General features: G+C 36.3%; 1 protein-coding gene and 1 pseudogene across 1 annotated transcript; one reads left to right on the top strand and one right to left on the bottom strand.

The window, feature by feature from the left end:
- Positions 1–6,616: 6,616 nt before the first annotated feature.
- LOC125421602 (subtilisin-like protease SBT4.12) lies at positions 6,617–13,493 on the top strand (annotated as a pseudogene).
- On the bottom strand, positions 13,210–15,151 carry LOC107414416 (uncharacterized). The gene is made up of 4 exons (XM_048470507.2): positions 14,974–15,151; positions 14,420–14,667; positions 13,882–14,092; positions 13,210–13,708 (listed from the first exon to the last, which is right to left on the bottom strand). Exons 1-4 carry the CDS (start codon positions 15,109–15,111, stop codon positions 13,586–13,588), a joined length of 720 nt encoding a protein of 239 aa, XP_048326464.2. The 5' UTR covers positions 15,112–15,151; the 3' UTR covers positions 13,210–13,585.
- Between the last annotated feature and the right edge of the window lie 529 nt (positions 15,152–15,680).

Raw genomic sequence — 15,680 nt, 5'->3', positions numbered from 1 at the left:
CTTTGTTTGGCATGGTTTTAGCCTCGTTTATGTTTTGTGTTTTAATTGGATTATTATGTAGTTAAGATATAACATAGTTTTCAAAATACAGGAAGGAAACAGCTAAAGTAGCAAATGTTTATCTCATATGAAAATATGGTTTTATTTTCATTTAAAAAAACAAAAAGAATATATGGTTTTATTTTTCAAGATTTTTTTTAAAAAAAATATTTAATAAATAAAACTTTTTCTTATGAAAATAAACTTTGTGGCCATCAGAAATATTTATCGAATTATATTAGCTGTATATAATATTTTCTGAATATATATTACTAATTTGTATACATAGAGTCTAAGTTTATTTATTTGTTAAAAGAAATAAGTTGTATGATAATATTTACCATGCTTTGACCGATGCCATACTATGAATTTATTTGATGTAGCATTTGAAGTTTGAAGGGCAAAAAAAAGGCAACAGCTTTTGGATCCACGTGAAAAGTATGTAACACGCCCACTCTTTTTTGCAATAAAAAACAAGCAGTCAAAAGTTTCAAATTTTATGTGGGGCAAACAATTAACTTGAAAAAGGCAAAAAAAAAAAATGGCCAGTATGCAACTTCACAATATTCCTTTCCATCTTGTGTCTTTTACAATATTTTTTTATGCGTAAGAAGGTACATAATTCTCCTAATATTGGAAAATGCATTTTCTAAATTCTATTTGAGGATTTTATTATTATTATTATTGTTATTATTTTTTGCTTCAGATAAATTCTAAGAGAATTGGATATTCTATGCAGGTGCAATTTTTTTCTCTTTTTTGGGGGTAATATTATTATGCAGGTGCCTGTCGTATATATATGGGTGATAAACCGAAGGAAGATATCTTTGTGGCCTCAACGCGTTACTCAATGCATCATTCCGCCTCAGAAAGCGTTCTTGCAAGGTTAAATTAACGTCTAATATTGCATTAATTTAAAGCTATTCCAATTAATCCATCATTATCAAAAAAAAAAAAAAAAAAAAAGAAAAGAAAAGAAAAACACATAGTACATATAGAAGGGTATATATGATACGCTTATTTTCCATTCCCATGTTACATTATTGTTCATTCATGTGTTTGTGGACTTATTTTATGGAATCTGAATTAATCAAATAAAATCTAACAAAAAATATATGTGTATATTGTAGCATGTCAAACTCAATGGTAATTAAAAAAAACCACTCCAAATCGGTGAACAGCTATGTAGAAAACGCCTACTTCCCCTTGTGTTATTTGATTTCATGTTGCTTGAAAGATATGCCATTTTTACTTGTGTAGTGCTCCTGCTGCAAAATACTCGTTTATTTATAGTTATGGAAGGAGTTTCAATGGAGTAGCATAACTCTCCAATGAAGAAGTATCAAGCATATTAGGTGTTACAAAAATATAACAAGAACAATAACAATAGAAAAACGAGATCAAAAATAAAACATACATAGATTTACATGGAAAATTCGAGATGGAAAAAAATCAAAGACACCGAGAAATAAATCATTTTATCAAAAAATTGGTACAAGAGGTGAACAAATAGAATGACTACAAAAAATTTAATACAACTGAAAAACTTCCAAAAGCATAAGTGTATAGTATGGTATAAACCTAAAATTGAATCGGTCTGTACCGTGGGGGCATTGCCCCCGCACCTTCAACGAGCTCAGTGGTGAGCTTTGTTCTCGGACCTATCGGCCCTCAACTTCAGCTACTACCACAAATCTCAGAAAATTTCACAAAATAAATTTCACCAAACGGATCACACCACGAACTTTTCGAGTTGAACCAAATAGAATTCGGATCACTAAATTTAACGTTAGGTTCTCCAAAAACTCCTTATTGATTATTAATTTATTTATTTATTGATTGTCGATTACCCATTTGTTATCCTCATTTTTACAGCTTTTTTTTTTAAAACATTATTTTAATTTTCTATATATTTGAGCTCAGTTTTGTTCATATAGAATTAAACTCTAATGTGATATTATTGGCCTTGGAAGTGAATAGATTATAATAATTTAATCTATATAAATTTGATATCAATCCATTAGATTTTTGTTTCTTTTTTTGGACACAAACAGCACATTTTAGTCCAATTGATTTGATTGACCATGTCTGTATATATTTGGACAGAAATGGATGAGGTGGCATGTATGTATATATATTGACAGAAATGGATAAGGTGGTCTCAATACTTCCAAACACTCCATTACAACTTCACACAACAAGATCATGGGACTTCATAGGATTTACCGAATCTCATGTTACAGCTTCTAATAAGGAGGAGAGGCAATTATCGCTGTGCTAGATTCAGGTCCATAACCAATTAAAAAAATAAATAAGTAGAAAAATAAAAAAAATCTTACACGTCTAACTTCTATGTTTCTTCGCACATTTGTTGACTAATCATTCAACTAAAAAGCAATACCAAGTACCAACATATGTAAGAGTTGTAGTGTGTGAATCATGATCCGATGGTGCTGATGTTATATTTGGCTGGTGGAGTTGGTGCTATTATGCCCGGTCGGTCTCTGGACGAGCTTGCTTTCCCTCTGCCTTTGCCAGCAGCTCTTATCAGTGGAACAGACGTTAACAAAGTATTGGTCTACATGATATCAACAGAGTAAGTCCATTTTCTAATGCTTGGTTATATTTCAGCATGCAGATTGTTAATTAAAGTCTTAAAATAACGATTATGCATGATAATTAACTTATCAGCAATCGAGTGGCAACTATTCTTATTACTGAGGTTAGGCACCTTATTGTCATGTTCCGTGCAAAAGGAGTGGGATCCTTGAGGTTTAACCGTAAGGTTCTACACTCTCCATGAAGATTCAAGAAAGCCCGGAAGATTCTAGAAGATTCAAGAGAAACATAGACTAATGTAGATTGGAATCTCTTTAGAATACTCCATGTAAATATTTTGTACATAACCCTGGAATAATCTAGAACCCTAACTAGATAGGTGACATGTGTACATATCTAGAATCTTGTATTTTTGTGATACGTGCTAAGCCCTCTATATAAAGGGTTGGACTCTCATTTGTAAGACATCCAAGTATTTTAACAATACAAGTATTCTCCACATTCTCTCAAACTCTCCTACTTCCCACTCTACTACTCTTAGCTTCCGCATTGTGATAGCTTGTGAGCAAGGTTTACTTAGCTAGAAAGGTGCTAAGTGCTGCACGGGAGCGTTGGAAAAGTTAGGCCTGTGACAGTTGGTATCAGAGCCAATTGCTACTCAAGTATATCGTTGGCGTAACGTGGAAGTAGGCAAGATGGCTAGCTCGGAGGTTACCATCAATGTGGAGGGAGCTACCGATGTGCGAGGTCGTGAAGAGTAACGCAACTCCAATGCGGGGAGGCAGAGGCATAAGTCCAAGTCCAAGGATGTGATGACTGGCGTAGAGTTACGCTTGGAGGAGCATGCTGCTTGAGTACATGAACGGTTTGAGGCGCTGGAGAGTCGCCTAGATAGGCTAGAGTCGAAGGACATTGCCATCAACCAAGTCGTGATAGGGTGCTCAATGGGTTAGATGATGCCTTAAAGAGGGAACTCTGCTCAACACGCGACCAATGCATGGGGGAGGTAGCAGACCTTCGTGCCATGTTGGAGAAAGAATTGGATGCTATCTGCACACAAATGGAGGATATACGGGGTGATTGGGCACTTTGTAAGAGAGCGGTGGTATCGGGGACAATCACCATACGCAAGGGGCCACGAATCAATGTGCCAAAGCCCAAATCCTACTCTAGGGTAAGGAATGCGAGGGAGCTCGAGAATTTCCTTTGGGGCTTGGAGCAATACTTTGAAGCGATGGGCATTGTGAACGATGCTTCAAAGGTTAGGACTGCCACTCTCTACCTTAACGACACTGCCATGTTATGGTGGAGGAGGAGGTATAGTGACATAGAGCGAGGTACATGCACTTTCCATACTTGTGATGACTTTAAAAGGGATCTAAAACGGCAATTTTATCCGGAGAATGCCGAAGATGAGGCGAGGAGTCGCCTTCGACAACTCAAGCAAGTAGGCCATTCCGGGAATACATCAAGGAGTTCATAAACTTGGTGTTGGAGATCCCGGACCTATCGGATAAAGACTCTCTTTTCTACTTCATGGATGGACTACAACCCTGGGCAAAGACGGAGTTGAAGAGGCATGGAGTACAAGATTTAGTTAGTGCCATTGCGTATGCTGAAGGCTTCATTGACTACTCCAACCAAAGAGACTCTCCAAAGCCAAAGGAATGGAAAGACAACCATGGAAAAGGTGGGGGAGAACCTAGTGGGTCCAAAGAGGATGAAAGGGAGGAAGGTGCACATAAGCCGAAAAGCTCAAGGTGGAAGGCATCTAAAGAAGGTAAGGATGCTTCCAAACCCAAAAACTCTTGTTCCTTATGTGATGGACCGCATTGGGTTAGGGACTGTCCGAAGAGGAAGGCTTTGAATGCCATGACTACCAAATACGAGGAGAAGCAAGAGGAAGGAACTAGTATAAGTTCCTTACAATTGTTGAATGCTATCAAGGTTGCTCCTAAGGAGACAAAGAAGGATGGCCTAATGTTCGTAGAGGCAAAACTCAATGGAGTGCTCACCAAGGCGTTGGTGGACATGGGTGCCTCACATAATTTCCCATCAGTGGAGGAGGCACAAAGGCTTGGGATTAAGGCAACAAAAGAAAGGGGCTCCGTAAAGGCGGTAAATTCGGACGCAAAGCCACTCCGAGTTGCTAGAGGCATGAAAACCACCATCGGAGACTGGGATAGCCAATTGAACCTATCTGTTGTGTCCATGGATGACTACAAGGTTATCTTTGGCATGAAATTCTTCAACCAAGTAAAGGCTTTCTCACTCCCATTTGCAAACATGTTATGTATCATGGATGGGGGAGTGACGTGCATGGTGCCTATGGAACAAGCTAGCAAGCGAGGGGCTAAAGTTTTGTCAGCACTGCAGGTTGAGAAGTTGGAGCAAATCAACCTAGTTGCTGCCCAAGAACCTAGAAAGGATGCTCCAAGCCATGCTAAGACATCTCCTAAGGTGCAAGATGTACCAAAGGAGTTGGAGCAAGTGAACTTGCATGCATTGGCCTCAAGTTGTGGAGACAACGAGACGAAGCATGTAGAAGTTAAAGGAGGGAACTTAGTCAGACCGCTACCCGAACAATCCAAAACACTATACAAGGAGCATAAGGGGGTGATAGGACCCTATGAGAGGTCACTTCCCATTGTAGGGAAAGGGGGCAAGGAAGCCCCAAAGAAAGGTAAGTCAAGAATGGCACCCATGGTGATAGTGACTCCACCCGACAAGAATGTGGAAACCACACCTGCGGATCAAGTCGTTTAACGTATAGGCTTGCCTAACTACACCAAATACTTGGTGAAGTGGAAGAACCTGCCGGATGGTGAAGTAAGTGGAGAGCACGAAGATACACAACGGCAACTCAAAGATCACATTCGGCAGGCAAGGAAGAAGGCGCGACGAGGGTGTCACTAGTTTAGGTGGGGGAGAGTGTCACGTTCCGTGCAAAGGGAGTGGAACCCTTGAGGTTTAACCGGAAAGTTCTACACTCTCCATAAAGATTCAAGAAAGCCCGGAAGATTCTAGAAAATTCAAGAGAAACCTAGACTAATGTAGATTGGAATCTCTCTAGAATACTCCATGTAAATATCTTGTACATAACCCTAGAATAATCTAGAACCCTAACTAGATAGGTGACATGTGTACATATCTAGAACCTTGTATTTTTGTGATACGTACCAAGCCCTCTATATAAAGGGTTAGACTCTCATTTGTAAGACATCTAAGTATTCTAGCAATACAAGTATTCTCCACATTCTCTTAAACTCTCCTACTTCCCACTCTACTACTCTTAGCTTCCGCATTGTGATAGCTTGTGAGCAAGGCTTACTTAGCCAGAGAGGTGCTAAGTGCCACACGGGAGCGTTGGAAAGTTAGGCCCGTGACATTATGCTGCAATTTTTTCTTGCAAAGGTCCAAACCCAGTTACTCCAGACATTCTCAAGGTAAAATTGCTAGCTTTTAATTATTATATGTCAATCATTTTGCATTTTATTTTATTTTATTATATACTGATTGAGTTCTTGATAAATAACATTGATCAGCCTGATCTCAGTGCACCTGGTGTTAATATCCTCAGTTTATCCAAAGAGACACCAGAAGCTCTAAATTCTACTTAGATTCAGGAACATAGCCACTTGTTAGTGGAGTTGCAGCTCATGTTAAAGCTGCTATATATTCATTCAATTCACATTGAGAAAGATAGGTTTTGTGCTCGAATTTCTTCAACTCCTTCACTGGCTTTGTGATGATCATTTCAATGTAGCAACCATCGTGAACCCAGGAAGCGATGATGATAGAGAATTTGCATATGGATCCCGACTCCTCAATCCAGTGAAAGGAGTAGACGCGGGGGCTATTTTTCGATGCAACCACAAAGATTATATAAACTTCTTGTGCAAGCAAGGCTACAGTAGCACTACCCTGAAAGCAATCACCAGCGACCGCAGTGCTTGCAAGGGAATCAAATTAGGCAGGGCATGGGACCTGAACTACCTGTCTTTTGCTTTTGGGAATAATGGATGGGCAAAAGATCATGGAAAGTTTCACTAGGGAGGTTATAAATGTTGGCTCACCAAACTCCATCTACAATGTTCATGTGCACGTTCCTGATATTCTCGAGATTAAGGAGGATCCTTCTACTCTTTCATTCAAGGATGGTGGAGAGGAGAAATCATTTGTTGTCAAAGTTGATGGTTCAAGGATTTCTCAGGTGCCAATCATATCAGGTTCTATCACTTGGAAAGATGGTGCTCATGAAGTTAGAACACCAGTTGAGGTTCACACTGTCATCCCCTTTGCAGTTTCGAGCAATCCCTTCCAGAAAATTGACACGACCCCGATTGGTTCTTCAACTACATATGTATGCAAAAAATAAGATTTTTTTATGAATACTGATCCGGCAAACTAGTCATATCTATTTTTCCTAGAGGAGATAAGACAGTGGTGCTTGTGTTCTGTTTGCTCTCTGTTTTCCGTCTACTGTGTACTTTGTTGTTGTTGTTTGTTCTTTTAGTAACTGTTTGAATTCTTCACTGCTACTGCCTTGGGTCCAGAAATTGATTGACCAAATTTATTGTTTGGTTTAATGAACTTTTTTTTAAATATAATTGCCAAATTAGAAAAGATTTGTTATATGTTTTTTGTTTGTAAGTGGTATGTAAATATTCAATATTGTGAGCACTTGCACCTTTGTTTTTGTTTTTGTTTTTTGTTTTTTTTTTTAATTTAATTTAATTTAATTTTTTTTTTTTTTTAGTGTGTGTTGGTTTGGAATAATTAATGGTGGTTAATAAGTTATAGCATTATGTTGATAAACAAGAGGATCATGATGGCAACCATGAAGTATAGTTGAAGTTGAAGAGTAAGGTTAATCATATGAAAGGATAAAAGATTAGAATGCTAACTAATTATGATCAATTGAAAGAATCTCAACATCTCAGTTGAATGTTAGACAAAGCAATATTGGATCATAAGAATTCTGATTAACTATTCAACTTGCTAGCTTTCATCTCTGAAGATGAATCCATAAATTAGGATCGTATAAATTTAGTTTATTCAGTGCCAATTCGTTTATTATTCTTTTTATAACAATGTCACATAACCTCTTGAAGTTTATCAAATAAAATTAAGTTCGTCGGTCAATAATTTTTGTTAAATGTGGAAAAGTAATTAGTACCTGCTTATTATTTGTGATTTATCTCTTTTATAACTTTGTCACGTAACCTCTGGAAGTTTATCAAATAATTAAATTCTTCTGTCAATAACTTTTGTTGCATGTGGAGAAGCACTTAGTACTTGCTTATTATTTGTGATTTATCTCTTGTATAACAATGTCACATAACGTCTGGAAGTTTATCAAATAATTGAATTCTTCTGTCAATAATTTTCGTTACATGTGGAAAAGCACTTAATACTTGCTTATTATTTCTGATTTATCTCATACAATTCACCATCACATCATAAACACTTTCTTAATTTTCATACAAACTCAACCACATCCATAGATTGATGAATTTAAACCTGCTTTGGTTTCTGATCCAGAAACGATTTTCATATGATTTGATTCTTTTTTTTAAATAAACAAATTGTATTATGATAATTTTATAAAAGTTTAAAGTGTGTTGTAAAAAAGAAAGAAAGAGATGGGAAAACAAAAAAGAAAAACGAAATAAGCACAAAAGGGTGAGTTCTATTGTCTTTCTTTTTTTGTTTTGTGATTTTGAAAAATGAATGTCAAAATGAAAAATTTAATATAAGAGAAAGCTGTTTCCAATAAATCCATTATTTATTATTAGTATTATTATTATTTGTAATTTGACCTTTATTTAATGATTTAAACTGATCCCTTTGAAGTTATGTGAGTGTTTTTACATTGACAACAAAAGAAAAGGACCTTTGAATGAAGAATTGAAAAAATTTATGTTCCCATCTCATCCTTTCAACTGGACTACATCTTTTAACTGCTGGTTTCTATAGTATATAGGGACAGTTTATAAATTCTCTCCCACTTTTTTACTTTTCATTCTATCAGGTATCTATTGGTTTTCAATGATATTCTTCCTATATATTTTTAGAAAGGACATTTGGTATAGTTGAAATAGGGGAAAGGTCGACCCTAGGTGTTTCATGAGTGTTAAAATTCTTGCCTCAACAGGTTGAATAGATTAATACTTAGTACCCTTTTTATTTTTATTTTTATTTTATGAAAGTGATGCATTGTTGTTATTATTATTATTTTTTATACCAATGTGGTAATCTCAATAGATCCTAAAAATTTGTAAGCCAGAATTGTCTAAGTTGTTGGGACAAGACAGAATACTACCTTATAAATTATTAAGAACTAAATCAGCTATAAATATCTTTGAAATCTACTCAGAGGCACAGAAATCGATCTAACTCTCACAAAGTTCCATTAAAAAACCCCCAAAAGATGACTAATCTGCAGCTTCTTACTTTTCTCTACGTTCTGTTATTTGCTAGTTTTCTAGTGAGCTGTCATTCCCAAGAAAAAAGAAGGTAAGTTGGCCCACTCGGTTAACTTAGTGAGTTTTCAGGAAACAAAAAGGTTATCACCTTTTACATTTAGCGCATAAAATTGCTCGTCTAAGTAAAACATTACACCATTGGGACACTATTAATGAGCATAGTTGCAAATGCAGGTTTATGCTGTATATATGGGAGAAAAACAGAAAAACAGTTTCAGCAGCATCACTGCAACAAAACCTGCATTACCCTGTACTAGAACGCGCTTTTGGAAGGAAAACAAGAAAGAACATTTGGATTTCTAATGAAGGAATATTCATGGAATTGATCGGTTATAGTAGGATTTCTTATGAACTAAAAAAATTTTAATTGTTGTACTATAGCTGCAAAGGAATCACAGGTTTACAGTTGTAGAAGGAGTTTTAATGGATTTGCAGATAAACTTTCAGATAAAGAAGTTGCTAGGCTCTCAGGTGAAATTATCATAGAAACATAACTAAACAAATAAGTGCATGCTTGGTAATGTTACTTGAATTAGCAGATATGGAAGGAGTGGTTTCTGTTCTGCCAAACACAATGCTACAGCTTCACACAACAAGATCATGGGACTTCATTGGATTGCCTTCTGACTTCTATGTTCCAAATTCTAAAAGAGAAGGGATGATAAAATCAGGTTATTCTTTTTTTACCATCAATTTTTCTGCTCGCTCTTACAATTTCATCAATTAGAAGTTACAATGACTGTTCTTTGCAGGCATCTGGCCGGAGTCATATAGTTTCAGTGACGAAGGATTCGGACCTCCACCGGCAAAATAGAAGGGAAAGTGCATAACTGGGAATAACTTCACTTGCAACAAGAGTTTACTCTTCATTGACCTCACATTTCATTGAACTTGAACTGATGAAATACTAGCAATTTTTTTCACAGCAAGATCATTGGAGCCCAATACTACAACCATGAAAAATATTATATAGAAACATATACCAAATTTCAAGGGATCCAACAGGACATGGAGCATACACGACCTCAATTGCAGCTGGTGGAGAGGTGAAAGAAACTACTTTGGCCATGGTACAGGGGTTGCAAGGAGTGGAGTGCAAGAATTGCATTGTACAAAGCTTGTTGGTTTAATGGATGTGGTCCTGCCGATATCATAGCTGCTTTCGACGATGCAATTGCTGATGGGGTTGATATGATCTCAGTTTCCTTTGGAGTGTTAGCTTTTAAGTATACAAATGACCCAGTTGCCAATGGATCCTTCCATGCAATTAGAAAAGGGATATTGACAATATCTTCTGCAGGGAACTTTGGACCGTCCCGGGCAGTTGTCAGTAATTGTACTCCATGGTTGCTGACAGTGGAAAAAGCACCATGTACAGGAAGTTCAAAACGAAATTGGTTTTCTGTAATGGTCAGATCTTTACGGTGAGTACCCATTTCCATACCCTGCATTTTCTTATTTCTCAAGTATAAGCTAACAAAACTTTAGTTCGTGAAACAAAGGGAGTTGGCATCAACAGCTTTGACCTGAACGGACCCAGTTTCCCTTGATCTGGGGTGGAGATGCTGCAAACCATTCGGCCAATTCAATCTCACTAACATCAAAAGGCTGTTTTCCTGGAGAATTGAATTCACACAAAGTTAAAGGAAAGATTGTTCTGTGACCAGCGGCCAACTGTATTAGGTGTTCTTATGGCAGATGGAGCAGGTATCATAATGCCTGTCCAAACATTCGATGAACCTGCCTTCCCTTTCTCCTTTCCAGCAACATTGCTAACTGAAGGAGAAATTGCCAAAGTGTCGGGCTACCTCAGATCTTCTGAGTAAATACTCAACAAAACCATGTTCCTAGACACTATTATCTTACTCAATGTGATTAATGTCACAGTAATATTGAAAATAACCTTCTCAGGAAACCAGTGGCAACCATTCTAGTAAGTGAAGCTTGGAAGGATAATTCGGCACCTGTTGTTGCCCCCTTTTCAGCCAAGGGTCCTAACCTGTTGGCACTTGATGTTCTAAAGGTATGCTGCATTAGGTTGTATTATTCATTCCTCAATTTCACCATAATTGCTCTAACTTGTGTGGTCTCACAGGTTTCTTTATTAGCCTGATCTTGTTGCACCAGGTACTGAAATCCTTGCGGTTTGGTCCCTGGTTGTATCCCCTTCAACTGAAACGACACCAGGACAACTAATTTCTTTATAAATTCTGGAACATCAATGTCTACCCCACACCTAACTGGAGGGGCTGCAAACTTGAAGACAATTAACCCAACATGGTCTCCTGCACCAATAAAATCAGCACTCTTGACCACATGTAAGAAAAAAAGAATGATTTGTTCCATAATCTTCTGTGTCTTTCTCACACACCTTGGTTTCCATTGCACCATTCACGATGGACCCAAAAAAGCATCAAAACAAAAGACAATTTGCTTATAGGATTGGTCTACTCAATCCATTGATTGCAGTGAATCCTGGACTAGTTTATAATGCAACTGAGAAAGATTATGTTAATTACCTGTACAAGCACGGATATAAAACCACCAGACTAAGGTTAATCACAAGTGACAAAAGCGTTTGTAAAAGCACAAAAACTGGCAAGGTTGGGATCTGAACTACCCCTCGTTCTCATTACCCATAGTGGATGACCACAAGATATGGGGCAAGTTCACCAGAACTGTCACAAATGTAGGGTCACCAAATTCAACCAAGCATGTGCTAATGAAGTGCCAGATTCAATCAAAACTAGAGTGAAGATCAGTTCTTTCGTTCACTACTGCATGAGAGAAGAAATCCTTCATTGTAGAAGTGTTGGACCAAGAATATCTAAGGCGCCGATTATATAATGCTCTGTTATATGGGAAGAAAGACTTCATTCGGTTAGAACCCCACTTGTAATTTACACCATGCTTCAATCAGAAACTCTTTATGGTCTTACTCAGACTCAAAATCAAACACCCCATCCAACCTCAGCAGATTAATCTACAGGTTTCTAATTTACTACATGTTTGGGAAAACTAAAGCTATATTGTGCCTAGAGGTGGTGATAATTTGGGTCTGGCTTCTCTTAAGGGAGCATTGAGGCTGTGATATATGACCTCTGTCTATTATTACGCATGTTTTTCTCATTTTATTTTTCTCTTATAGTTCACTTTCCAACGTAAATAAGCATTGTCTAAACTCTTATTCAGTAAACAAGTTTACTTGTTTTACTGCTAATTTGACCCAAATCATTTCCCGAAAAAATGATTCTTGAGTTTCTTGTGATGGATTTTCATATGGAGCAGGTATAGCTCAGTAGAAAAATAAAGAAAGGCCAATTACAAAAGGAAGAAACTGGACCTAGCAAATGCAAAATAGCATTTGTTATTAGTTCGATTGCTTACGTTAAATTAAACATATGAAAAGCAACTTCCTTGGTCTCTCTTAAGGGAGCATTGAGGCTGTGATATATGACCTCTGTCTATTATTACGCATGTTTTTCTCATTTTATTTTTCTCTTATAGTTCACTTTCCAAAGTAAATAAGCATTGTCTAAACTCTTATTCAGTAAACAAGTTTACTTGTTTTACTGCTAATTTGACCCAAATCATGTCCCGAAAAAATGATTCTTGTGATGGATTTTCATATGGAGCAGGTATAGCTCAGTAGAAAAATAAAGAAAGGCCAATTACAAAAGGAAGAAACTGGACCTAGCAAATTCAAAATAGCATTTGTTATTAGTTCGATTGCTTACTTTAAATTAAACATATGAAAAGCAACTTCCTTGGTCTCTCTCTCAATCTATCTTCAATTAAAATTTTTTACAATTAGTTTGTTCATATAACAAATAACCAGAAGAGAAATTCAAAACCCAGCAGTAATGGTGTGGCTTAGGTCAACTAATTCTTGCATCGTTTCATAAAACCACTTAACAATTCAACATTTCCACCCCACTGCTAATGTGGAATAAAAATTAAATATTCATCTAATTCCATATATTTGTGGGGTAATAATCTAATTCCATATTTAACATTTCTCCAAAAGACTACTATATGGCATGTGGGTAATATTAATTTTTATTTTCCACACATATATCAAAAAATAACTCATTAGACTAATTATGGGATGCAGACAAAGGTATAAATAAAGAAATTCTTCAATGAAAGATCCTCCATATAAATTAAAACAATATATTTTAACTTTGGCATTTTAGCCATCACATCTATAACATAAAGGGATCCTACATGGGAAAATCCCCATATATCTATATACCGATTAAGAAAAGATGATGCAACATTGCTTAAAGCCGAAGCACCATAAATGCACATGTTTTGCAACCCACATTTCTCTAGCAACTTCAAAAGTATAAGGTGAAGAAATCAAAGTCGTTAATCTATCATGGCTTATATAGTAACTCGGTCAACTATCTAAACACCAAAACAAGGACGACAAAGGTACAACATTGAGTGAAATTGACATACAAGCAGTGCTTCATTTGAAGTGGATTCCCCAGTCATCAAGCAAATGCTACATCTGAACGAAAAACATACTTGACACCCTTTGTTACGTTTCGAGCTTCATGTAACATGCATTTGTCCCCATGAATGTGCAGAAGAGCCATCCCTTCTGTAGGAGCCACCTACAGGTTTCATGATGTATTAATATGCTAATCACATTCCACAAAATGCAACTAAAAACTAATTGGTACAAAAAAAATTTCTTTATGATCTGCTAAGGAAAGAGACAAAAGAACAAAAACCAAAAAGGAATGTAAAGAAAACAATAATGCAGAAAACAAATAAAGAAATTCACCTCAGCTACAACACCATTTCTTGAACCATAGAAGACGGTCTCTCCACCTAAGAGATGGTCTGATGAAGAGTCCTTGGGGTTCTTCACGTTATTTTTCCCTTTGGGTGTTCCACCACTTAAATATATCAACAATGTATAATGCGTGCGTTTTCCCTCTCCAATATCTACACTTTCATCGATATGCCTACCGAAGCGTTGACCAACCTTGTACCTGAAAATTCAATGCATTCAAAATGATTCAGTTTTAAGCAAGCATGTCGCAAGTTGCAACACAAATTTAGCCAATGCCTCATAATTTAGAAGCACTTTGAAAAGGAGAAGCAATTGCAATGCTTCCCAGCAGATAAAATCCAAAATAACTGCTCCCAAGCATACATAAGTGTCACAAAAGTGATTCTATATCCGTCAATAAGCCAAAGCATGTGACTTGCGTCTATGTAACACCTCACAAGTAGCGAATATATAGCAAAAGCAGTTCCTTGTAATTATTCCGCGAGTAAAGGCGCAAGAGTTTGTGAGAGAAGAAAATTCAACCAACCTGTAGAATCTAATATTTGGATTCAAACCAACAGCAACTTTCCCTCGAATTTTGACATCAGAAAACAACTGGTTAAGACCAGACTCCCATATCGTATCCGCTAGAACAGGGTCATTCACAGAAATTCTGTCATTATCTCTATAAGCTTCACCTTTAGTTGGACCCAAACTCCCTTGATGAACAAAACCAACAGATTCTGCAGCTTTAACGAATGCCTTTGATTCAGCAGGTGTGAAGAAATTCTGGACCTGAATATCTTAAACAAGTTCTAACCATTACAACCGGTAGAAATTCAACAAACTGTTTACTCAAAACTAAGCCAGCATCGTATCAAAAATCTAGAACTAGCTTTTATGTCACAGACCATTTCTGCTCCAAGCACCCATTTTTCGTAAACAATTCAAAAATTGAATTGAAACCCACCATGGACGAGAAACTAATATACAGAACCACATACAATAACAACGACAAATGTACCGAATCATAGAAAAGCCAAAAAAAAATAGAAAGAAAGAAAGAAAGCACAATACAAAAAGAAGAAAACTTTGACATACAGTGAACAGATCAGTATCTTTGAGGCGGGTAATCTGGAGATTTTGTTTGGGTTTAATGAGGGGCCATTTTGGCGCCGTTGCGGCGGAATTTCCTCTTCTCTCTCCCATTTTCCTCTTCTTTGTTCCTGCCTCCGCCATAACACTGCTTCTGTTGCTCCCTTCTGGTTTCCAAGCCTGTCTGGCCCATTTTTAACTAATTGGCCTGTGAACAATTTGGGCCTAACACATATATCCTCAATTTGATATTTATCTCGAAGGACTTGGATGAAATTCAACGTCACATTTACATGGAGCTATTTTATTATTATTTTTTTAATTATAAATTATTCTAAATTATAAATTATTTTAAATTTCTGTTATTTTTATTATTTAAGTTTATATTTTTATAAGATAGATAGAGATGTTCAACTACTAAAATTATTATTTTCGCTTACATTAAACTAATTTTAAATAGGATATTTGCATATTTTTATAAATAAATAAATTGTACTGGAAATTAATTAACTTGTCAATTACAATTCAATTTATTATATTTAATATAAAAGTACCAAAAAACAAAAATACATAATGTCAACATTTGTGGAAAGTTATGTCCAAAATAACTTTAAAAAAAAACATTTTTCATTGCCAAAAAAAAGATATAACATTTTAGGAAATTGTATATAAAAGGGTAGGTAACAATATTGTTAAAAAAAATGAATCTTTAA

The sequence above is a fragment of the Ziziphus jujuba genome, chromosome 8 (genome assembly GCF_031755915.1).
Source record: "Ziziphus jujuba cultivar Dongzao chromosome 8, ASM3175591v1".
Lineage (NCBI taxonomy): Eukaryota > Viridiplantae > Streptophyta > Magnoliopsida > Rosales > Rhamnaceae > Ziziphus > Ziziphus jujuba.
Note: the sequence above shows the minus strand (reverse complement) of the source record. Positions and strands in the feature narration are given on the sequence as shown.

Bases quoted from the DNA above. Each gene is read 5' to 3' on its own strand.
- LOC107414416 (XM_048470507.2), bottom strand. From the start codon at position 15,111: ATGGCGGAGGCAGGAACAAAGAAGAGGAAAATGGGAGAGAGAAGAGGA. The intron at 14,668-14,973 runs GTATGTCAAAGT...TAAGATATTCAG, and splicing joins AAGATACTGATCTGTTCACT to GTCCAGAATTTCTTCACACC. The intron at 14,093-14,419 runs GTTGGTTGAATT...TTGAATTTTCAG, and splicing joins CCAAATATTAGATTCTACAG to GTACAAGGTTGGTCAACGCT.